The 25,861-nt window shown below is 42.3% G+C and overlaps 1 protein-coding gene across 3 annotated transcripts in view; it reads left to right on the forward strand.

Moving 5' to 3' along the window:
* The window catches only part of anks1ab (ankyrin repeat and sterile alpha motif domain containing 1Ab), a 197,066-nt gene that overhangs the window by 25,387 nt on the left and 145,818 nt on the right, over nucleotides 1-25,861 (forward strand). For all 3 annotated transcript variants that reach the window (XM_042342162.1, XM_007894134.2, XM_042342163.1), the window contains exons 2-3: nucleotides 23,672-23,752; nucleotides 25,069-25,225. In XM_042342162.1, the coding sequence (XP_042198096.1) occupies nucleotides 23,672-23,752; nucleotides 25,069-25,225 (238 nt within the window). The remainder of the gene's footprint in view (nucleotides 1-23,671; nucleotides 23,753-25,068; nucleotides 25,226-25,861) is intronic.

Consider the following 25,861-nt stretch of genomic DNA (forward strand, 5'->3'; position numbering starts at 1 on the left):
TTAGCTTGGTTTGTTACTCTTCTTAACCTTGTTCATTGACTGCACTGTGGGCCTCTTTCTGTCACCTGGACTCTCAACAAACAATTGTTTAGATGGTAATTTTTCTGACATGGCAAACCAAGGAAAGCGGCTGCAGTCCAAATAACTGTCTAGCTGAGTTTAAAACTCTAGAGTTAAGAATGTGGTTTCGAAAAGGATTACCATCAGTGCTGCATTTAATTGCTATGACTGGGAGGAAAGAAAGAGGAAAGAAAATCTTACTAAAGACGACTTAGTCAGGTTGTTTTATAAAACGGGTTGTCTTATGCAGCCTTATCAAAGAATAAACTTGTCATTAATTTGTGTATTTTCCGCCATAGGTACTGTCTTCAAGGCGTTCCAGTTATTTAAAAAATTTGGCAGGATTACTCTCTGGTGTATCTTTCTTAGCTATTTTAATGATAAGCTGGGGAGGCAGATGTTTAACATAGCTTAACACCTCATCTAAAAGGCAACACCTCCAACAATGTACCCCCCCCCCACACACACACAGTGCATTAGAGTGTCAGCCTAGACAATATGCTTTTGTCTCACTCATGGCTTCTTGTGTGCATGCTTTCTGCTGAGGGCCCCAATGTACACCTAACAGCAACTATTTTTATATAGCATCCTTCACGCGGGGCAGCTTCCCGAGCCCTTGTTGATACAACCTAACTGTTGTATCTGTCAATATTTGTAAATATGTGTGTGGTATTTGGGAGAGGGGATTCTTGTGGATAAATTAGAACATTTCACTTGGAAGGAACACTTTATTTGAGAGCTTTTAAGATGATCCATTACGTTTGAGAACAATATTTATTGCAATCTTTTCAGAATAGCTGTAAACCTCCTAGGAAAGAAAGGTGTGTTATGGTGGGAGTGAATTGAATTAATATGAAGCATCTTGTTAGTGGTCCTCATGAGAATTATATTACTGTTGTAATCCATAAAAAAGATATGAGGAAATAGTGGTGCCGAACCAAGCATTTGGTTCTGAGTGCTGGCCATTTAGGAATACCTGATACTGTACTGTAACAGGATCAGGTTTTGTATGGCTATTCGCCTATTTGGCACAGCATTTTCTGCAAATTGTACCACGGGTTCCCATCCAAAAATAAATAACCTGAAAATATTAGTACTGAACAACAGCAGCAGACTTAGAAGTTTTCTTCTTGTAGAATATTTATTAACCAAACTTGACCCATTTCTCTCCTTAGTGAAGCTTTGGTGCAGTCATATCAAATAATAATCCTTTTCTTTGGAACAGTACGTTTCACGTCAGAAGGACTTCAAAGTGTAAAGTGCAGTAACTGTTTTTTAGTTGAGCACCCACACATTGGAGCAGGGTAACATTTTTAGCTGTTATTAAAGTAAGATGTTGGCTTGAGACTTGCTTTTGATGACACTTTACAACAATAACTTGCATTTATATAGCACCAACCACACCAGGCGACGGCTCGTAGCGCTTAACAATGGTGGAGCCTGATGCTGAGCCAGGGGGAGGGGGATAGTAATCGTAGGCATGGTCGAAGATGAAGGCCTTCAGGCGGGCCTGGAGATGGGGAAGGAGGGGTCGAGTTGAACAACAACAAGATTGCATTTATAGAGCGCCTTTCACTTCGGGAGGACATCCCAAGGCGCTTGACAGTTGGGTCGGGACCCGAGCAGGGAGGAAATGGTCAGGGTGAGGAAGGGAAGGGAGGGTGCGAGGAGGGGGTAGAAAGTCAAGAGGGCGGGGTGAAGGCACGGTTGAAGAGAAAGGTCTTGAGTCCGGCCTTGAAGGAGGAAAGGGAGGAAGCGGCGAAGGACTGGGGTATGGAGTTCCAGAGCCTAGGGGCTGAGAGGCTGAAGGCCCGGCCACCGATGGTAGGGGATGTGGAGCAGACCGGAGCCAGAGGAATAGAGGGTATGGGGAGGTAAGTAGGGGGATAGTAGGTCGGAGAGGTAGGAGGGAGCGAGGCCTTAAATGGCCTTGTAGGTGAGGATGAGGATGTTGAATTCGATCCTCTGGGGGATGGGGAGTCAGTGGAGGCGAGCGAGGGTGGGAGTGATGTGGTGAGTGATGAAGGGGTTGAGGGAGGGAGTTCCAAAGTTTTGGCGCACAGTGGCTGAAGGCATAGCCATCGATAGTGGAGGAGGCCGGACCTGGTAGAGTGGAGGCAGCGGATACTGCTGTGGGGAGAGAGGAGGTTAGAAAGAAAGGGGTTGCCAAGGAATGGAGGGATTTGAACACTAGAGTGAGGAACTTGAAGTTGATCCGCTCTGTGACAGGGAGCCAGTGGAGTTTGGCAATGACTGGAGTAATCAGGATATGAAATTTGGTGCGGGTGAGAATGCGAGTGGCGGAGTTTTGAATGAGCTGAATTTTGTGAATAGTGGAGGAGGGGAGACCAGCGAGGAGGGCGTTAGAGTAGTCCATCCGAGAGGTGACAAAGGCATGGACAAGGGTTTCAGCAGCTTTTGGGTGAGGTATTGTCGGAGCCGGGCAATGTGGCGGAAGTGGTAGAAAGCGGTGCTGGTCAGGCATCAGATGTTAGGGAGGAAGGATAACCGGGGATCGAACCTGACGCCTAAGTTGCGCACCAGTTCAGTGTGTTTTAAGGACAGGTTTGGTAGGTTGAGGAAGTCGGAACCGTGGGAGAGAAGACGTCGGCAGGAGGCAAAGAGTATGGCTTCCGTCTTGTTGACATTTAACTGCAGGAAATTTGCACTCATCCTGCTCTTGATGTCCAACAGGCAAGCTGACAGAACTGGGGACTGGGGGTCGCAGCTGGAGGTGGAAAAGTAGAATTGAGTGTTATCTGCATACGTGTGAAAGTTAACCCCGTGTCTGCAGATGACTTCACTGAGAGGAAGCATATAAATGAGGACGAGCAGGGGGCCAAGGATGGATCCTTGGGGTATCTACCCCACATGTGACTGGGTGGAAGCGAGAAGAAAAGCCATTTGCAGAAATGTGTGCTGCTGATTTGTAAAGTAGGACTCGAACCAAGCGAGTGCAGTCCAACTGAGGTCGATGATAGAGGATAGGCAGTGGAGGAGGATGGCATGATCGACTGTGTCGAACGTGGTGGAGAGATCCAGGAGGACGAGGAAGCAGACGGAGACCTGGTCACAGATGGAGAGGATATCAATCGTGACTTTCATGAGCGCTGTCTCCATACAGTGGGCAAGGCGGAAACCGGACTGGAGGGGTTTGAGTAAGGTGTGCAGGGAGAGGTGTGCGTGAAGTTGGTTAGCAACAATGCGTTCCAGAGCTTTGGCAAGAAAGGGCAGGTTTGATATAGGGCGGAAGTGGCTGAGTTTGGAGGGGTCAAGGGTAGGTTTTTGAAGGAGGGGGGTGATGACTGCGGTTTTGAAGGGGAGTTGGACTGATCCTGAGGATAGAGACTGGTTTATTAATAGTGTGCGCCAGCAGTGGGCAGAGGCGGAGGAGCTGGGTGATCAGCAGTTGGGTGGGAGGGGTTCGAGGCAGCAGGTGGTGGGTTTCATTGTGGTGATGGGGAATAAGAGCGAGGAAGGAGAGATGGGGGAAAATGAATGTAGGATGGGGGCCATGGTAGGAGCTGAGGGCGGGGGTGGGTGAGGGAGACGGAATGGGGGCTGGTAGGTGACACGGAGCAGAGGATAAAGGTGGATGTTGTCAATATTAGAGGTAAGGAAGTCCATGACCTCTTCACACTTGGCATTAGATGTGATGATTGAGGATGCTTGAGGGGGTGCACGGAGGAGGTGGTGGGCGGTGGAGAATAGGATTTTGGAGTTATTGTTGGCCTCCAGTATATTTGAGAAGTCCGCAGTTTTTGCTTGCAACAGGGAGCGGCGATAGGTGTGAAGTTGCTTGAGCCACAGTTGGTAGTGAACCGTGAGGCTGGTTTTCTGCCACCTGCGCTCGAGCAACTAGGTTTGGGATTTTAGGAAGCAGAAATGCCTGTTGTACCAGGGGGAGTAGATGGGTTTGGAGATGGTCCTGGATTTCAGGGGGACGAGGCTGTTGGAGGTGGAGGAGAGGATCATGGAGCAGCTTGACAGCTGCTTCAGGGTTGCTGCAGGTGGAAGGCCAGAGAGGTAGGAGATCTGAGGATGAGAGGGCCTTTGTGAAGGTCTTAGGGAGACCTTCCATGGGCAGTATGGTTGAGGGCTTGATGGAGGAGAGAGGGATGCAAGAGGAAAAGGAGACGAGGTAGTGGTTCCAAGATGGCCTTATCCGTGATGCACAGGTCGGAAATATCAATGCCGGCGAGTTCATGTGGAGGGTGAGGTTTAGAGAGAAGAGGCAGTGAAACCTGAGGATGTGGTGCAAGAGGAGTTTAGATGGAGGTTGAAGTCGCCCATTATGAGCTTGCATTCTGAGCAGAGGGACAGGGAGGAGAGGGGAGATATCGGAAAGGAAGGAGACAGCGGGTTTTGGGCAACGGTAAACCAGGAGAATTTTGAGTGAGAAAGAGGAAGGATGGTCATGGATAGTGATGGCTTTGATGGCTTTATTGGAGAGGGAGCAGACATTTTGTAGGGAAATGCGGATGGGTTTGCTGGTGGGGGGTTATGAAGGAGAGAGTGGTATGGAGAGGATTTGGGGTCTTGGGGGAAGAGATGACTGGAGTTTGAGGAGGGGAATGAGTTGGGTATGGATGAAGGAGGGGGAAGGGGCATTTGTCTTTCAGAGGTGGTTGGTGTGGAGAGAGTGAATGATGGGACAGTTGGGGTGGCTGTTCTGTGACAACCAACTCCGGGAGCCACGATGGGCCCCACGGATGATGCAAATTCTGGAGCAGAGGGAGGTAATGGTGGGGTCCAGGAGAGACAGAGAAGGCGGGGAGGGCGGTGGGAGAGAAGGACAGAGTGGGAGTAGCGGATAGAGGGGGGTAGGAGAGAAACATTGCCAGGGGGACTGGCTCCGATCAAGGCGGTAGCCAAAACGTGCGCACAGAGACCAGGACCGTAGTGATCAGCGGGACAGCATCAGCCCGCGGGCTGCAGGAAACAGCGCAGGTGGGGGAGGAGGAAGAGTGGGGATTGCGGTCATGGCTTAGATGCCAGAGACTGGGAGGTAAGGAAGGACAAGGTAGCGGAAGGCTAATTGAGTGTACTAGACCTACCCTGGTGGATTTGAAATTTATTGAAAACAGGAAAGTATGAGGGGAAAGAAAAGAGCAGAGAGTTTTTGATGTCTGGTTTAAACTTCACAAATTTCAGACCATCGAGTTCAGGATTGTAACATGTTTGATGGGACTCGCTTTGTAGTAACTCGAACTACCTCAGCCTTCAGATGGATATTGAGATTTGTTACTGGTTCTCTGTGTTCAGATCGTTACATTTGCAATAACATTTGCTCAGCTTTTGATGATGATAATAATCCTTGCAATTGATATAGTGCCTTATCACATCTTCGAGACGTCTCAAAGCACTTCACAGAATATACTGTAAAGTGTAGTGACTGTATTTTGTGGCGAAACGCGGCAGCCAATTGCGCATCTGTATGCTCCATTTGGAGGGACCCCACCTACTGTAGGAATAATTAGACTGACCTTGCTAATATAATTATTGGTTGATCAGTTATACATCTGTCAAAACAGGTTTGAAGGCCTGAAAAATATATAAACTATTCCCAATAATATTAATTCTTATATTTGAGAATAGTGCCCTTCACGTCAATAGGATGCTTCAAACAACTTCACAGATTGTACTGTGTATTGAATCACTGTATATTTTATATGCGAATGATGTTTGATGTCCTATGTCCCTAATACATGCTTGATGGGACCTACTTTGTTGTAATAACGAGACAGAGAAAACATTTTTCTTGATGAAGGTCTTACAGTTCAGAGACTTGTACAGTGCCAACTTAAGGACACAGGTTGTCTTTGTCCCACCCCCAGTAAATGCACAAAGATTTCAGTGTACATGGATGCCAATATCCCTCAGTCCAAAGGTTTGTTATGTTTTGCCTGTTCCATGAAGCACACCAGACTTCCTTTGGCAGCTGATTTTGTTTTAAGAGCTTGAAAGTCCTCGTGGCACTGTGCCTTTGTGTTGTTTGTGCGATATTTGACACAAAGCAATTCCAATCGGCTTTACATTTAAACTGGGACTTTTAGCAGCATTGGACCAGATGCGGAAACATGGAAATGGTTGTGATGCACCTTACTTGAACAGTTACAGATCACTTCTTAAGATGCACCTTCACCAGTCATTGGTCTTGTTTTTTTTCCTAAATTTTAGCTTTAAAAGTCATCAAAATAGTTAATTAAATGCAACAAACTGGTAGCATTGCAAGTGCACAAAGGTTTGCAATGCTCCCAGTGCAGCTCAGGAACTCTTTGGTGCTCTTAGGTATTTTGCATCTAAAGTGGTGCATTTTAGTCGTAATATTAAAACTTTTTAATTTCTGTTGAATAAGCACAACTGTTCCTGAAACCATCCTTCATTAGTGAGGAATTCACAACAAGAAAAATAAGCTGTAAATTTACTGTCCCTGCAAAATGCAATGCTTTGTTTCAGGTAAAGGACCAAAACTTTAGATTTTAAATTTAGTTCATAGGCTTGTACCTTAGCAGTCTGGTATTTATTTCATATTCATTTTAACAGCTGATCCAAACATGTAAACACTGAATATGTACTTAGTGAGTTTGCAATTACTTATAATTATATTTGAATAGTGCTATGCGATGTTCAATAACCACCTGGACAAGCAGACTGGACAAACGTCTTATCCGAATGATGACACCTCCAACAATGCACACTCCCCAGCACTGCCTAGACTATGTACTCAAAGTCCTGACATAGGGCCTGAAGGCGCAACCTTCTGACCCAGAATCGAGAGTGCGACTACCTGAGCCAGGCTGATCTTATACTAATAAAGACAAAATGTCTGTCTGTCAGCCAAGAAGGCAATAACCAATTGAAGTAGAGACATGATCTCATTCTCGTTGGAAAGATCTTGCATGTGCATATTTTTTGGGGGATCTCCTATCGTTGATAAAAATGCTTCAATTAAGCCCCAAAATATGAGGTATGCACGGTATTCTGTAGCTCAGTGGTTAGAGCACTCAAGCAAGCGAGAGATCTGGGTTCAATTCTTGGTAGGGCGAAATGTTGGGCAAGTTTCCTTATTCCACACGCCTCTGTTTACCTTGCAGTAAGTAGGAAGCTGGTTGTTAGTCAATTAGCAATCACTTTTCCGGGGATAATAATTCCTTCCAAAAAATGAATAAATAATAAATTGGTCTCTTCAATCCACAACTGATTGTGGGATACTGCTGTGTGCAATTGGCTGTTGGGTTTCGTCCATAAAATATGCAGTTAATTCACTTTACAGTATATTCTGTGAAGCGCTTTGAGACATCTGGAAGACGTGATAAAGCCCTATATCAAATGCAAGGATTATTATTATTCTGCAACAAAGTTGCGACGGAGGAAATCACACACCCTTCTAGAGAGATATATCTATCTATACTAATAAAGACGAAATGTCTGTCTGTGTGTCTGTCCGCCAATAGCACAATAACTGATTGACATAGAAACATGATTTATACCTCATCGGAAAGGTCTTGCATGGGGGACTGTCCTGGGCATTTTTTGGGGGATCTCCTATCGTTGATGAACTATGACCTAAACAAGCTCATCACACATGTATGGACTCCAATAAGGAGTCTTCCCACCGAGGCCTCCCACCAAGAGTCCTCCCACAGGAGTCCTCCCAATAGCACATTTTCTTAATCTGAAGGGATAAAGATGCCTAAGAGGTGAGGATCAAGCCTTTCAAGGACAAGTAAAAATGCCAGACGAAAGAGAGAAGGGTGATTAAATGAAACTGAAGAACAGTATGGTTCGGCTTTGACGCAGAAAGGCTTGCAAAACACAGCAAAATGAATTGCCTGCTCAAAGAACAGCACAGCTGAACGTGAATGCTGAAAGGATTGCAAGAGCACAGCAAATGAGTTTCCCGCTCAAACAACAGCCCGGCAGGATTTGGATGCAGAAAGGCATGCAAGAACATGGCAAAATGATGCCCAGCAGCAGAGGTCACTCCATTTTGCTGCGCTCAACCATGATCCAGCAGAGAATCAGATGGCGTCCATCATCACTGAAATCTGCATTCCATATTGGATCCTTTGGTTGCAAGTGAAGCTGCAACGGGTACAGCTAGTGCCTAATAAGTGGCAATTTAAGGAACAGGCTTCCTTAGTTAGAAAACGGGAAGTACTATATGTTGCTCTGACTGTAGAGGAACATCTCTCTAATGGCATCTAATTCTGGGATGGAGAACTTCCAATGACTGGAAGGATTCCCACTCTAATTCCGAATTGCTATTCAAAAAAATTGCCTCATTAATTGAATATGTTTGTAGCCACTACTTTCCTGCTGCCTTATATTCAGTCACATTCTTGTCATTTACCACTCATCAGTTATGTGGCAAGAAGGATGAGATATTTTTAAGCGGAATGTAAATGTGTCACTGATAGATTGTAACCACAGGAGTGTAACTTTTTTGTAATATTCAAAGTCAGTTTATAATCTATTAATAGTTTGAAAATGCCATATTCTGTGTTAAAAAAAATGAATTCCTTAAGCCTTTCATTTTATTAATTTAATTAATCACTCATTGCTATTAACTTTAATGATATAATTGTAGCTCCGTACCATCATTTTGAAATGTTATTGTATGTCCGCTTCCTGAAATTTATTGAAGTTTAACACTTTTTTTTAAACTTTGACTCCTGAAATATAATCCAGTTATTTCAAAATGGTACTGTGGTCTATTTATGTTTAGTGGTATTCCGTGCTAATACAGTTTGACAAAAAAGTTGTGATGTCTATCTACCCTATTATCTGAAAAAAATCATAATTTCTTAAGATTTATTTGACGTTGTAATGGTATCACGACTTTTGGTCACCCTGTTTATGCAGGTCCTTTGCTTCATGTATTTGTCAGGTTTTCTTTGTCTATTCTGTTAAGCATCTTGTCATGCCCCAGGAGTCCTTTTGATTCATCACTTTTGAGATTCATCTACATATGCTTCATGACTCATCCCTTTAGCAGTGTAGATCATTCTTGATCCTCTCTTCTGCATTTATCTTGGGAACCCCTTATCTTGTGGTAACAACAGTATGGAGGAGTTTGAACTCAACTAACTTGATTATCGTCACTTTGTTTGGATGCCTTTAGCTGAATGTGTTCATTTGCAGTTTGAGAGAATATAAGTGTAAACCTGAACTTTATGGGAACAAAGAGCACTTGATCTTATGTGCCATTTATTTTAACTGTGCTTTATTTGCTTTATTTCAATCCAAATGGAGGCCCTCATTACCTCATTCTTTTACCATCGCCAAGTACTTTCACACGGTACAAGTGTTAGCAGGCTGCTCAACTATATGGACAGCAAACTAAGCCTTATTTCTTTGGTCAGCTGGGTGGCTGACAAATGTGGAAACCCATCACCATGCTTAAGAGTTTCCAAACCAAATTGAGCGTTCCATGCATTCCACCTATACATGGAAGTCCGAGAGATATTTGTTGGAATGGAATGCGCACTCTCTCCCTTGAGGGATGCATGTTGCTCACCCTTAAGCAGTACCCAATGTACTCTCTGTGGTCACCCAAACCTTGGCTCTTGCCAACCTGCACCTAATGCTCTCCGGAGTTGGGTAAGCAGGATGCGTCACTCCAGTGCGCATTCCATTCCAATAAGTATCTATGGAATTTCCATGTATAGACGGGAAGTGTCGAGCTTAGATACTCTTAAGCAATGTGGTGATGGGTTTCCACATGTGTTCGACTGAATAAATTTTCAACATGATGAGGATGAGTCAACCACTGATGCAACTTGTTTAATGAAACATACCAAATTAGTGGTGTAGTTTTGATTAAAGAACTTTTTTCAAAGTTAATTATTTTGTTTGGTTAAAAGATTCAACTTTAATGAATTATGACTATTAGAAACATTTTTTAGCCAATTTTTCAAATCTTTCTCAGTACTTTGCATGTAATTCATGTCAATACCAGTGAATGGAACGCATTTCTACTCAGAAGTATGCATGACTGTGGTCAGTATCAAGCATCCCCTGGTCAGATGTGGCACGTATTTGACTGAGGACAAGGAGTCCCTTTTGCACTGATTACCGACAATATGTCTCCACTTTTTATTGTGCCGGGCTGATACTTTGGCTAAAATCTCAGAAATATTAATTCTACCCATATAAAAACATGTTATAAAAGCAAAGCTATTTTGTTCAAAAAATCATTTTGAGGGTTCAGTTTTCTTATAATAACTTATATAGGGAAAACATTTTTAACAAAAAAAGTATTTCTAGACCTCTTCGTATTTAAATGTTTCCTTTTGATATTCAGTCATTCACTCGTCCTTTAGAATTTCCAGCTTCCTAGACTTTTATAAAAAGTAATAATTCAGCGTAGATATATTAGATTCTTTAATTTATCTGTACCTGGATATAATACATGATTTGTGGTAAAGATTTGTGTTTCTATGTATACCAGTATCTGACCAATAAGAGAAAATAATTTTAAAAATGTTAAAAGCTTTGTTTGCTTCCCTGAAGTTTCGCCCACTTTTTGAGCTGAATTGTATTTTGTCAGGAAATCATACTGTAGATCAGGGTGGTATAACTCCATGAATATTTAATGTCAGCAATGGTGATCTGCTTTCAGTGTAGTTATTATAATATTAATGATTTATTTATACACTGTGATTTCAGTACAAATATGACCTACTTGTGCACTGGATTCAAGAGGATGCTACTTAGCATAGTAAAATCTCTTGTGTGTTCCCTCTCTTCCCCTTATAGGTTGTAGTGTTTGCAGAAGTTTTGATTCTGAATACCCACCAAATGTCAAGAGTTCTATTCTGTGCAAACGTATGTTCAACAGTCATTCAATTAAACATTTTTTATGGTGAAACTGGATGATGAACATTGTAATTTGAAGTCTCAGATGCAGATAATAATAATAATCATCCTGGCATTTGATACAACGCCCAATCTTGTCTTCAAGATGTCTCAAAGCGCTTCACAGAATATTGTAAGATGATTTCACAGTATATTTTATAGGCAAACGCAGCAGCCAATTGCGCACAGCAGTGTCCCACAAACAATTGTGGATTGAGTGACCAATTTTTTATTTATTTACTTTTGAAGGGATTATTACTCCTGAAAAAGCAGGATTTGTCCACCTCCACCGTCACACTAGTGGAATGTATTTTGCCCACAAATATACAGTCAATTCACTTTACAGTCTATTCAGTGAAGTGCTTTGAGACATCGAGAAGACGTGAAAAGCGCTGTATCAAATGCAAGGATTATTATATTTATTATTTAATGCCACAATATTTTTCACTTGAACCACTAATTTGTATTCGTTGTATTTTGCCCTGTTGAAGAATAAAATACTATTGTATTTTTATACTTTTGGTTAAATTTCCACTTGGCCATTGTGCTGACCTATTTCAACCATTTCTGGAATGTGCTGTGAGATAATTCCAGTTACGTGGCAGCTATGTGATGCTTGCAGGTATTTGTGTTTCTGAGCAATGATGGCATTACCTATTCTTGTAATAAATAGAGGGTCCCAGTATTGAGCTTTATTCTGTGGGTGTGTGTGAGACGAATATGCACAAACATACACCCACACTTCTGTGATCTTATTTTTATGCTGTTCCAGATAGTGCATTCTAAGTGCTCCAAGATGCTACCCCCTTAAAGGCCCTATATTAATGTAAGTAGTAGTTGTAGAAAGCTAAGCCTTGAACTTAAGGTCATTCTGTGAAAGAATGAAATTCAAGCGCTCTGAGACATTACCCCACCTGAAGGGTGCTATTTAAATGTGTTGTTGTTGTTATTGGCCTCTTTGTTCCTCACCCTTCATCAGAATTTGATTCTAATGTGTCCAATTCTATAATAGTATAATAATCCTTGCATTTGATATAGCGCTTTTCACATCTCGACATCTCAAAGCACTTCCACGAATAGACTGTAAAGTGAATTGACCATATATTTGTGGGCAAAATATCTTGTTGATCTATCTTGTTAACCACACAATTATGCAGAGTGCAGTTAATTTAAAGGGGAATTGAACAATTTAAATATCACAGTGACTATTTTGAGCATGATTGTGTTTCATAGCGTAATATAGACTGTACAGCACAGAAACCAGGCTTTCAGCCCAACTAGTCCATGTTTATACTCCATATGAAACTCCATCCCGCCTAATTTCTCCAATATCCCTCTCTCATGTATGCATCGACTTTCCTCTTAAATACATTAATGCTCTCTGCTGCAACCACAGCTTCCAGTAGTGAATTCCACATTCTCACCACGCTCTGTTTACATGTTAAGTAAATTTAAAAAAAGTACTCAGTTGAGTTCTAAATCTTAAGGTGCAATTTAAGCAATAGAATCTTACTGAAATCCAGGATGTAATTGCTGCCAGCCATTCGTTACCATGTGTACGCATGGTAACGAATAATTCCAAAGTAATTGCCCATTATAGTAGTAGATATGGCACATTGTCAGTGAGATTGATGACGTTGTCAGTGATGCGACTTGGTGCTGTTGCACTGTAGAGAAATTAGTTGTAGAGTTACATCTATAATAATAATAATAATCCTTGCATTTGATATAACGCTTTTCACGTCAGGAGGACGTCCCAAAGCGCTTCACAGAACACATTGTAAAGTGAATTGACTGTATATTTGTGGGCGAACGCCATCTGGGTTATCATCTGGGTGATAACCAGTGCATTCTCGGTAACAGTTTACATCACGTTTTTTTAATGGAATGTTAGACTAAAGTATATATTTTTTATTGAAGGGTAAACTAATTTTCCTCTCCATTTGCCCATTTTTTCTATGTTTGCAGTGTATTGCCTATGGCTGAGATAATGCAAATCCCATTAAACCTGATCTGATTCTTGGAAATGTATAAATTGAGTAGAAATGGAGTCTTGTACCTCAGTGGTTTGAGCACTCGTCTCACAAGCGAGAGGACCTGGGTTTGATTCCTGGGCAGGGCGAAACCTTAGGCAAGTTTCCTTACTCCACACTGCTCTGCTTACCTAGCAGTAAGTAGGTTGTTAATTGATTGGCAGATTGCTTTTGCGGAGTTAATAATCTCTTCAAAAATTATATATATGTGTGTGTAAAACAAATTGGTCACTTAGTCCATGATTGTTAGTGGGACACTGCTGTGACAATTGGCTGCCGTAATTCGGTCATAAAATATACAGTTAGTTCACTGTACAGTGTATTCTGTGAAGCGTTTTGAGACGTCTTGAAGACATGATAAGGTGCTATATGAAATCGAAGGATGATTATTATTATTATCTCTACCTTTTCCCCCTTCCCACTGTGAGGAAGCAACTCTGACACTCACATAGTAATTAGAATCCTTGCATTTGACATTGTGCCTTTCGCATGATGCCAATGGAGGATTGAACCTGTGTTCTTATGCATTTCCCCTCAGCCCCAAACTTGTCTTTGAGAGTTGACATGTTGTAATTCTTCAAAGCCAATGACTGTTTGTTTGTGAGCTATTTGTGAGACTGTACCCTATCCTGACTCCACTCCCACACATGCACAGAAGGTCCTGGATAGGAATCTAAAACTGACGTCACTGACATTTGCTGGATGAGAAGGCAGTAGAGTGCTCAAATTGGGCTCGGTATCTAACCTCAGTTGTAAACAAGCACACACAGAATGACCCTGATTTGTAAAATCTGTATGTGTATCGTGGAGATGCTTTGTCTAAATCCTGCATGAAGCCAAGGTATGCTTCTGAAGTATAAAAGTATCAAAAACAACTCACTTCAGGTATTCAGAAAGTGAGCAAACTGCACCCGTGCCTGCACTGGTTTACGTAGAAACTTTGCTGATTCTGTTGAGACTTGTCTATTTGCGTTTGATCATTATTGTGTTGAGCTTTAAAGTATAATCTTACACTTCTTTCTCTGCCCAGAAAGTTTACATATGCATATTTCAAGTGTGTGGCCATTTTGTGCACTGCATAATTCCAAATTGATCAAACATCTAGCATTTAACCAGGCGGATACCTCAACATATTGTGATACATCCCACACACATTCAATTCATAATATTATAAATTCTTTTTGGCAAATAATTTAGTAGGACACGGTTTCCATTAAGCTTTAATTGGCATTCAGTGTCATTTATAATAAAATGTAGTTGCGGAAACATGTTTGACAAGAATCTTATTTGTTGCCCTCTGCTGAGCAGCAGTTGCTTAAATCTACTTCCTGCAATGCGCTGCTAATAATGTATTTAAACCACTTTGTGAAAATAAAAAATAGGACAGTCTACACAATTGTGGGGTTTTGCTGTCACGGCTCAGAAACAATGCATACTAAAGTTCTTTATCTGCTTGAGGTCTACTTGTATGTTCAAGGCCTCCTGCTTTAGTGTCTGTCTACTCCCATGGTAATCTGTTTTATGTTTGTTCTGTCTAAAACCTGGACAGAGGCAGTTCAGTAAAGCAACATTTACTTTACCGAATCTACATGGTCAGAACCTAGGTATGCATCTGCAGTTCTCCATGAATTCCTGATACAAACAAGCTGTCAAGTTAGGTGGGGAGGAGAGAGATAAGGCGGGGGAGGGAGGGGTGAAAAGTCAACGCCGTTTGTGAAAGGCCAATGCCCAAAAGAGAACCTTTTTCTTTGAAATTTAATCTTAATAGACATGCCAAAATAGAAAAAATAGCTTATTTCATTTTCCTAGAACAATATCATTTAACTAAGAAATTGGTCTGTTGAAGTGTGGCTGCAAAAGGTAGATTGCACATATACACTATTAGGCCTTGCATGACTGCCCAAGGAGAGGCAAACATCTGACTTAGCGTGGTGACTGTTGCAAGCAACTTAAGGAAGTCAAATTTAAGTTTGCTGCCCTGATGGTTTGCTGAGGCCACAACTTGCACAGTGCAAGTTGTCTGGTTCTGAGTAGTAAACTATTTTTTTTAGGGTTTATTGCGCTTGGAAAGCGATCCATCAATCCACTAACAACTGGGTTCCCACTTCCTGCTAGGTAACAGGAAACACGAAACGGTTTCGCCCTGCCCTGGAATTGAACCTGGGTCCTCTCGCTTGCAACACAGTAGATCATTTTTCTGTGTCAGTGTTTGCTCTTCCAAAAAGTTGTCCATCCTAATCCCAATCCCTTGTTCTTTCCCCGTACCCTCTTATACCCTCCTCTGCATTCACTAGTCCAATTCAAATGCGTTAATTTTCTAAGTGTAATGCTATCATTTTCACTAGTTGTATTTGGAAGAGCTCTGGAGATGGTTTCAGAAATTGCTTCACTCACAAATAGAAATCTGATATTTGATCCCAAGTGCAAGAGAATTCGATTGAAATGGTCAGAATTTGTGTTGGTGTGCACTTAATATCCCAACAATAACTCTTATCTTACTATTTTGGCTGTTTAGAAAGCATTTACTTGATTAATTAATTCCTTCATTGAATAGACACAGTCTATAATACACATGTTGTGCTTATATGATCTCCAATGCAAATGCTGCTTGATTTATCTCCACTTAATGGTTCTTTTGCATTATGAGTCAGTGTAAATTGTTAGTTGATGCTGTAGAATGTCTCTTCTGATCCATATCTGCCAGGGCACGGAGAGGCTTCTGGCTTTTGTCAAATATAGCAACCTAAATTACATTTTTAGCTGTTAAAATGTTTTATCTTAATTGTATAACTGATTTATATACTGTGCTCCTTATCACTGAAACAACTATAACAGCTTTGGCACTGATTTCAGGGTACATCATGTACAAGTGTATAGGTTTCATTGACCTCAAACCTGCAGCGGTTAAACCCTAGATGATTAATGTCAATTCTCAATGTCCAGGTGTTTCATTTCAAACTACAAAGAAGAAACTTGCATTTTTATAGCGCCTAAAGTCAATACATCGCAAAGCACTTCAAGTTGTTACTATCACAGATAGTGACTACTTTGGAGGTAAATAGGGCACCTATTCATTCAAGGAAGACCTCACAAATGGCTGTTAGGTAATGAACAGTGAATCCAAGACCTATATTGCAAGTGTCATCCTTCAATTGACAGTTTAAATTGAAGTACGTGTTAATATACAGGGTGACCAAAAAGTCGTGAAAACTACCTTTAAAAAAATCGTAAGACTTATCAGTTATTGTAATGGTATTATGACTTTTTGGTCACCCCGTATAAGGAGAGTAAAGAGTTGTAATATATTAGGCAGTATTTGTAATTTATCCTCATTCATCAAAAGATACATTGATCTGTGATTTATCTTAAATGTTTCTGAGACAGCGGCCTTGCTTAGTTTCTAGCACCCTCACCTCTGATTGGATTTATTATTATATTATTATTTAATTCCACACTAGCACTTTGAGCTTGTAGTCCAGGCAGGCAATGCAGTGATTGGAGAGTGCGGAATTGTCAAGAGATACTGTCTTTCAGCTGAGACGTTAGTTTGAGGTCCCATCTGCTGTACATACAACCATTGCATACTGTCAACCAAGCAATTGAAATGGGAATTTGAAACATTACATTACAGGTACCATGAGGACAAGTAAATAGAAAGTGGAAAGCTGAACCGACTTTTAGAAACGTCGACCTGTTGTGGTCTGGATTTTAAACCCATGCCTGCTCTTTACAAATGTAATTTTGTTGTTGTTGTTGTTATGCAGCATTGGCCTAGTGGAGGTTTGCATGCAAATGGCTAATGAAGTCCATAACTTTAACTTTCATTAAATTATTTGAGAGGAATAGGAAATTTTAACAAGGGGAAGTAATTTCTTTCAATCAAGTACTTTTAAGGGGCTTTTAATTTTTGAGGAAAGACATTGGTAAAACTACCTACAGCTGTTTTCAATGTAAATTCATTTGGGATGGTCTGGCTTAGATAGGGTTTATACATTTTTTGTGCTGTGAAAAGTGCATTATTTTAATTTTTTAATTTCTTTAAACCAAAGTAAAAGCTCTGAGTTTTTTTATTAAAGAAAGAAATGCTGATGGCAATGTTCACTGGCTGGAACGTGTACAATATCTGACCAAAGTTGGAGACTTCCTCAAATTCTGTTCTGCGTCACCCTTGTCTATTATAGGCTTTTCCTTTTCACATTAATTTGACAGGGCTTTCGGAGAAAGGTATTACAATACAAAATTACATTTGTATAGTGACCTTCACGTCAAGAGGACGTCCCAAGTCCCTGGAAAGTCAGGGATTTGGACCCGAACTGGGGATCAGGAGGGTGGAAGGCAGATAGGAAGGCTCGTTTGAGGAGGAAGGTTTTGAGACGCGCCTTTAAGGATGCAAGCGAGAGCACGAGGCGAAGGGAATGTGGGGGTGGAGTTCCATAGGGTGGGGACAGAAAGGCTGAAGGCCCGGGCGCCAATGGTGGAGCAGGTGGATGAGGGACATGGAGCAAGCCGGAGCCTGCTGAACGGAGGACTTGACAGGTTGATATGGGGTCAACAGGTTGCAGAGGTAGCGAGGGGCAAGGCTGTGGTGGGCCTTGACAACTAGGACAAGGATTTTGAACTCTATCTTCTGGGAGATGGAGAGCCAATGGAGCTAGGTGGGGGTGATAGGGCCACGGAGCCTGGTGCAGGAGATGACACAAGCTGCAGAGTTCTGGATAATCTTCAGCTTGTAGAGGGAAGACTTGGCAAAGCCGACAAGCAGGGAGTTGGAGTAGTCGAACCTAGATGTGATGAATGAGTGGATGAGGCTTTCAGCGGCCTGAGGGGTGAGGCAGTGGCAGAGTTGGGGTATGTTGCGAAGGTGGGGGAAGGCAGAGAGGGTTTTTGTCACAAAAATGGGGTAGAAAGGACAGTTGAGCATCAAACAAGACATCAAGATTCTAAACTGGTTCAGTGAGGTAGAGTATGCATCCTTGGATGGTAATGCTCTCCGTGCCTGAGATGTGGAGGCACTGATGGGAGCAAATCAGGAGGGCCTCGTTCTTGTTAATATTCAACTGTAGAAAGTTAGTTCTCATCCAGGACTTGATGTCTGGCAGACATTCTGTCAGGACAGTGGTCTTGGAGTTGAGGATGGAGGTTAAAGGAGAAGCCGTTTGTGGAGATGGATTGGAGACTGTGTGAGAGGTAGGATCTTACCATTAAGGACAGAACCATGAAGGCAGTGGAGGAGGATAGAGTGGTCAACGGTATCGAAGGCAGCAGAGAGGACAAGGAGGCAAAGGGAGCCCTGGTTGCAGATGGACAAATGTCATTTGTCACTTTGACCAAAGCTATTTCTGTGCCTTGGGCAGATTGGAGGGGTTTGTGAAGGGAGTGCCGGGAGAGGAAGGAGCGAAGCTGGGAAGCAATGACTCATTCTAAGACCTTGGAAAGGAAGGGGAGGTTGGCGATGGGGGCGGTAATTTGAGAGCGGGGATGTCTTTAAAGGGGTGGGAACGGAGCCAGTGGATAGGGAGAGGTCTATGATGTCTGTGAGTAGGGGGGGCAAGGAGGTGGAGCTGTTAAGTAAGGAAGGGGTAGGGATGGAGTCGAGAGAGCAGGTGGTCGGTTTCATAGAGTGCTCCTGCACTGAACGAGATCCTGGACTGCACTACCCACAAACTTACTCTGCTTGGCAGGCACTGGCTTCACATTCTCCCCCCACCACTGCCCGCATCAGCGGTCAGGCCTTCAGCCTTTCTGTCCCCCCACCCCTTCCCTTACCTCCTTTAAAATCTGTCTCAAGTCTTTCCTCTTTGATTGTGCCTTCAGTCATCTTCCCACCCCTTTAGCCCCTACCTCTACAAATCCAACCCCCAGCTCAGATACAAACCCTCGAATGTCCAGTGACTTTGAATAGGTATTATATACATGCAATTATTTGTGGTTGTTGAGTTGTACATTGGAACTCTTTTGCTACTGTTACCCTATAAATCTTCTCAGAAGTTACGCACTGAGAAAAAGCCTATAGTTCCTGTCACTTGTCTACCTTGAGTTTGTGGATGCAGATCTGCCGGAGTAAAAGCTTACTACAGCAGCCAATCTGATGGTGTTTGCACAGACTTCCCTCAGCAAGTTACTGCAAGAACATCAGCTTATTCAAAACTTCCCACAAAGGCAAACCATGCTTCTGCAAACCGAGCTGCTGCGGTCAGGAGCTAAATGGACCTCCTTTTAATTAAAGAAAAACAGTATCGGTATTCTCATGAATGCCAGAGTTGGCAAAAACACTGGCTGTATTCATTGGAGATATTTTTATGCAAGTGAGTTGGTGTTTCCAAAACGAGTATAAAACGGGCTTTCAGCTTATTATTTACACAGTAAGCCACAGCATCACCTTGTGGACAGACTGTGTATGGCAATGGCTTAAACACCCATTGAACTGGAAACATTTTATAATAATAATAATCCTTGCTTTGATACGGGGCCTTATTTGCCCATTTTCTGGCCGTCTCGAAGCTCTTCACAGAATATTCTGTGGAGTGAATTGACTATATGTTTTGTGGCCGAAATGTTCATGGTACTTTTGTGACATATTTTACATGACAATGCTATAGATCGGGGTAAAATTAACTTTTTGGAGTTTACAGCATCTTTTGAAATAATGGGCAAATGTTTCGGTTGGTTTAGGCTCTCTAACATTGCACTCTAATGTTGTGTTTTGCTGTGTGACACTGAAGGGGAAAAAAATCACAGCCAATATTAATGCAATAGTTATATTGAATGAAACCTGCATCATACATGAATGTTCCAGAGTAACTGAGGACCTAAAATAGTTTTAACTTTGTGCATTGATCTGATGATACCCTTATGTATTTGAAGTAAAACATGTTTTTAAATAACTTAGCACTAATTGTCTGGTGCCTGAGTGAGAACTCCCAACATACCTGCATCTCTAAGGCCACTTGATGTGTCTTCTTTGGTCTCATTGAAAAGCAATGGGCTACCTCAGCACAGCACAATGGCTTGAAGATTTACTCCATAGGAGGTTTTAAAAACACAAAACCAGAACATATTTTCTTGTATGTTCTGGGGTGGGGAAGATCCAATTCTGTTTCTTTAAACCATAATGTGTAATAATGTTATTAAAGCTTGAGAAATCACAGCACAATATAACCCATTGCTCTTGCAGAGGTTCAGGAATATCTTCTTTTGAAGTGTACAGCTGGTCCCTCCACCCCCACAGGGCTTACAGATCTGCCAATACTGATCTGTAAACAGCTGGTAGCTGAGCAACAACAGTCTCGGCTAACAGACTTTAAATTGACTGATTTAAATTTCCTTCCTTCTCCTACCCACCATTTTTGCTTGCAAATTGTGCATAAAATTGGGGGAAGGAATTTTACTTTTCAGTAAGGAGTGGGATGCAGATACAACAAAAAGATTGCATTTATAGAGCACCTTTCACGTCTGGGGGACGTCCCAAGACGCTGGACAATTGGATCGGGACCCGCTGCAGGGGGGAAAAGCTCAGGGTGAGGGGAGGGAAGGGAGGGAGCGAGGAGGGGGTAGAGAGTCGAGAGGGGAGCTGAAGGCACAGTTGAAGAGAAAGGTCTTGAGACCGGCCTTGAAGGAGAAAAGGGAGGAAGCGGCGAAGGCACTGGGGGATGGAGTTCCAGAACCCAGGGGCTGAGAGGCTGAAGGCCCGGCCACCGATGTTAGGGCGGGGGATGTGGAGCAGACCGGAGCCAGAGGAACGGAGGGTACGGGCAGGTAAGTAGGGGGATAGTAGGTCGGAGAGGGAGGAGGGAGCAAGGCCATGGATGGCCTTATAGGTGAGGATGAGGATGGTGAATTCGATCCTCTGGGGGATGGGGAGCCAGTGGAGGCGAGCGAGGGTGGGAGTGATGTGGTCCCGGTGTCTGGTGCGGGACAGTACACGAGCTGCAGAGTTCTGAATGACCTGCAGCTTGTGGAGGGAGGTGCCAGGAAGGCCGACGAGGAGAGAGTTCCCATAGTCCAGCCTTGAGGTGACAAAGTATAACTAACATAAGTTGAATCACTCGGGACCATCATATTTAATATGACTTACTGAAGTCCAAGTTCCAAGCAAACTGTATAAGTCATATTATTTTTCTACAATCTGATTTAATCAATAAACTATACTGCGCATGTGTAATTTGCTGCAGCCGGTAAATGTTAAATACACATGCAGGAGATTGACACTGCAGCCGGTAAGTGCACATCAGATGACGAGTCAAGACTGTTTCCTTCAACTTCAATGCATCTTGGCCCATCGCCGGAAGCTAACTTACTGGTAAGCATCAGAATTGCATTGAATCGCAGGAAATGAAGTTCTGTGCACGTGGCGAAGGATCAAGACTACGTTTCCAGCGATTCGATGCAGCTGACCAGTAGGTGCGCATACGTCGACCGGTCAGGACGTTATTTCCCGCGATTCATTGCAGATGTTAAGTGCGGGGGTAATCGAGAGAGCCGCGTTACGAGTTAGGGTGTGATTAATATGAGTCATGCAAAGGAATTTAAGTGGTTTTGATAGGAAACTGAAGAGGACTTGGGTGCATGTATGACTTGGGTGCATTATGTGATTTATAAAAATAAGACTTGCGAATTTTAGTGTAGATCATACTTGAAATGCAGTAAACTAATGAGCTTTTTGAGAAGCTCTAATACAGTGGAATGTCTTTATCTGATTTGTTTGTACTCTATCATATATTTACATAATGATTTTTGCATGATACATTTACTTTTCCGCAAACTTGTTTCTCTTCCCGCCTCCAGCGGGTCACATGTGGGTACCCCAAGACTCTTATTTGTGGCCCCCTTTTCCTAATTTGCATGCTTCCTCTTGTCATCAACAGACATGCGGTCAACATCCACATGTATGCAGACACCCAAATCTACTTTTCCTCCTCACAGGTCCACTGATGTCCTCTTGCATGTCAGACCTCAAGGACTAGATGAGTGCTAACCTTCTCCCAAATGAATATTGACAACCCAGAGGCCATCCTTCTTGTCTCCCGTCAACATCTTCTCACCTGCAGCTCCAACCTCCTGACCCCCCCCCGGCTTATCCCTCAAACTCACTAAACCTTTGTGTAACGTCAGGTTTGATTTCCAGTTATTCCTCCTATCCCACATCTGGTCCCTGACCAAGACTGCCACGTCATCCACCTCTGACCGTAGGTGCACACCCAATGCAGCTGAAACTCGTTCACACATTGGTTATCTCTCACCTCAATTTTTCCGTTGCCCTCTCTCGCTCCCCCACCTACAAAATACACTAATCCAAAACTCCACTGCCTGTATTCTCAGCCATATCAAACTCCGCGCACACATCATCCCAATCCTCACCAGGCTCCACTGGCTTCCTATTGCAGAACGAACTGTTTTCAAGATCCTTACACTTGCTTACAAACCAATCCACATCCTGGTACCTCCCGACCTCTCCGACTTGCTTACTCCACTACGCTTGCACAGTTGGTTCTGGCCTTCCACATGTCTCTCATCCCCTCTGCTCCACCATCACTGGCTGTGCTTTCAGCCACTACGCCCCACAATTCAGGAATTTTCTGCCTCAGTTCCTGCCCCTCGCCTTCTCCTTCCCCTTCTTCTGATCGTACCTGCTTCCTCTTTGACTGTGCCTACAGATACCTATTTTCTTTCCGCGGCTCGGTGTTAAGCTCTACCACTGTTAAGTGCTCCCAAGACATTAACTGAATGAAGGATGCTATAGAAATACAAGAAGCTGTTTTGTATGTAAAGGGTATGCCTGATCAAACATGTTTTTTTTCTAATTTTCTTCTTACTAGCATTTGCCTCTTCGTGCAATAGAGCAGTTACCAGTATGCTTCAAAGCCTTGGCTAATAATAATAATAATTCTTGCATTTGATATAGCGCTTTTCACATCTGCTAGACGTCTCAAAGTGCTTCACAGAATATACTGTAAAGTGAATTGACTGTATATTTTTGGGCGAAACACTTTTTTGCTGGTTGTTGTGATGTGTAATGGGCCCAGTGGAGGTCCATCTGGTGTGCCTCTTTGTAATAAAGCTGAGATTAGCAACTGAGACTAGGATAATGTCTGTGCACTCGGTGGAGTTGGGTATTTGGGTTGTGTTGAATATTCTGGTCTTCCCAACTCTTTCTTCACAAGCTGTAGACTTTTTAAAATTCTGCTGCTCGTCTTCTCTGGGCTCTATGAGCTTATCACCCCCATTCTTGCCTGACTACATTGGCTTCCAATCCCCCAAATGATCGAGTTCAATATTATTGTCCTCATTTTAAAGCCCTCCATGACTTTGCCCCATCGTGCTTTCTAAAACCTTACCAACCAGCCCTTACCTTCCTCTCTGCGGGCACTGACCTGCTTCACATCCTCTGCGCTGTCCATACCCACAATGGGGTCACGCTTTTAGCTTTTCTGCCCCCAATCTCAAGAACTCCGCCTCTGAATCCCTTTGCATTGCCCCTTCCCCAGCCTTTGGTCACCTTCCCATCCCCAGCCTTGTATCCCACCCCCATCTAGGGTGCAAACCCTTGGTTGTGCTTCCAAAATGAAAGATGCTTTATAATGCAAGTTGTTACATGCTGTTAAGCTATACCTGAAAGCATCTCAAGAAATGAAGGTTTGGAATAAGCCTGTGTGAAGACCGCTGTTGCTAACAAAGGACACAAATATTTTCTGAAAGAATTCTTTTCCTCTTTCCAGCATCTGGAGAGGACCGAATGTTAACTGTGTTGACAGTTCTGGATACACCCCACTGCACCACGCGGCTCTAAATGGACAAAAGTAAGTACATTTTGGGGTGGGGGGGGGGAGAAGGGTTCTATGATTCTATGATAAACTAAAGCAGTATCCCAACGCACACACCCAAGCCTTGGCTCTTGCCAACCTACGCCTAATACTTTCCAGAATTAGATAAGCAGGACGCATCCCTTCAGGGAAAGAATGCGCAATCCATTCCAAAAATCTACCTCTAGGATTGCCACGTGTAGGTGGGATGCATGTAAATCTCAGCTTGGGTTTGGATACTCTTAAGCACAGTAATGGGTTTCCGTGTGTTTCAGACATCCAGCTGACCAAAAATTTTTCCTGATGTGAGGTGACCAAAACTGGACACAATGTTCTAACTGCAGTCTGGCTATTTATAGAATTCAAGCATCAGCTCTTTGGTTTTATATTCCATGCCTCTGTTCATGTAACCTAGAATCCATTAGCTTTTTTTGCAGCTTGTCTATCTGCCTTCCCACCTTTAAAGATTTATGTGTGTTAACCCTAGGTCTCCGCTCGTCTACACATTTGAAAATGTTACCATTTAGTCTATAATTGCCCTTCCGTTCTTCCTCCCAGAATATATAATCTCACACTTTACTGCATTGAATTTCATCTTGCATTCGTCTACCCAATCTACTCGTCTATAGCATCCTGAGGTTGCTTGCAGTATTCCTCACCGTTTGGCTACTCTCTCTGTTTTTGAGTCATTTACAAATGTAAAAATGATGTGTCTTTACCAGAATCCAGATAATTAATATAAATGGAGAAAAAAAATTGTTCTAGCGTGGACCATTGGGAGACACCACTATTTACATCCTTCAATTCTGAATGCCAACCATATACTCCATTTCCTATCTTTTAATCAATCTTCTATCCATTCAACCACTTTTCCATTACCCTGAACTTTGTTTAAAAACCTCTTATATGACTCTTTCTCAAAAACCTCCTGAGAATCTATATATATCACATCCAGAGCTACTTTTCACCTGTTCTCTCAGTTAGAAAGTAATAATAATTGTGATAATCCTAATCTGTCAAGAAATCAAAGTACTTTACAGGATTTTATTTTGTAGTGTAGTGACTATGTATTTGTAGGCAAACATGAGAGCCAGTTTGTGAACAACAATGTCCCACAAACAACCATGAAGTGAATGACCAATTTTATTTGAGAGATTGTTAACCAGGATACCAGGAGAGAGAAAGTTATTTAAAATCAAGGTGTACTTTTATAATAATGATATTTGTATTTGATATTGCACCTCAGTGTTGATTTCTACCAGTTTATACTTTAAGATTGTAGTAATACAAATTTTAAAATGTGTTTGCTTCAGGGAGGTGGTTGAAATGCTGCTAAAGAATGAAGCTTCCACTAACATTGCAGACAACAAAGGATGTTACCCACTTCACTTGGCTGCGTGGAAAGGGGATGCACAGATTGTCAAACTTCTTATTCATCAAGGACCCTCCCATGCAAAAGTCAACGAGCAGGTCTGAAATCTTTAGAGGGTTTTGTGGGAGTGGGGAGCAGCGAGTACGTACTTTAAGATTTTAAGATTGTTGTCCATCGTGACTTATCTCAATTTAAATTTTTTCTTTGCAATTAACATTCAGCTGAATCCAAACCTATGAAGACCGCTGGGGTCTAGAACAGTGTCACTCAAAAAAAAAATTGGTTTTAGTTAATAGAATCAGAAGTTGAAAATGCCTTGCAATAATAGCGGATGTATTTTTTCATTTAAATAGGAGCTTAACCCTGGAAACTAATACATTGTCACACAAATGAGATCTCAGAATGAAGTGATGCCCCTGGGCAGTTATTTTTCATTTTTTTTAAAAAACAGAACCCAGAAGTTATAAAAATACTTCCTTTAGATATTTTGGGTTAAAAAAAATAATGGAAGTGCTTCAGAAAGAATAATCAATGGCCTGCGGTGGTGCTTTAATGAAACCTTTTCAAGCAAATGCAGTAAACATCAAAAGAAATGAAAGGAAATAATTTCACCAAGAATCTTAAATGAGAGAAAAGCCTGAGGGTGGAATGTTAGCATTACTAGAATGATCTCATTCCTCAATCTGTCTAATTTCAAACATAATACATTCCTCCACATAGTTCCAGATTGTTAT

This window comes from Callorhinchus milii, unplaced genomic scaffold, assembly GCF_018977255.1.
Source record: "Callorhinchus milii isolate IMCB2004 unplaced genomic scaffold, IMCB_Cmil_1.0 Scaffold19, whole genome shotgun sequence".
Classification (NCBI taxonomy): domain Eukaryota; kingdom Metazoa; phylum Chordata; class Chondrichthyes; order Chimaeriformes; family Callorhinchidae; genus Callorhinchus; species Callorhinchus milii.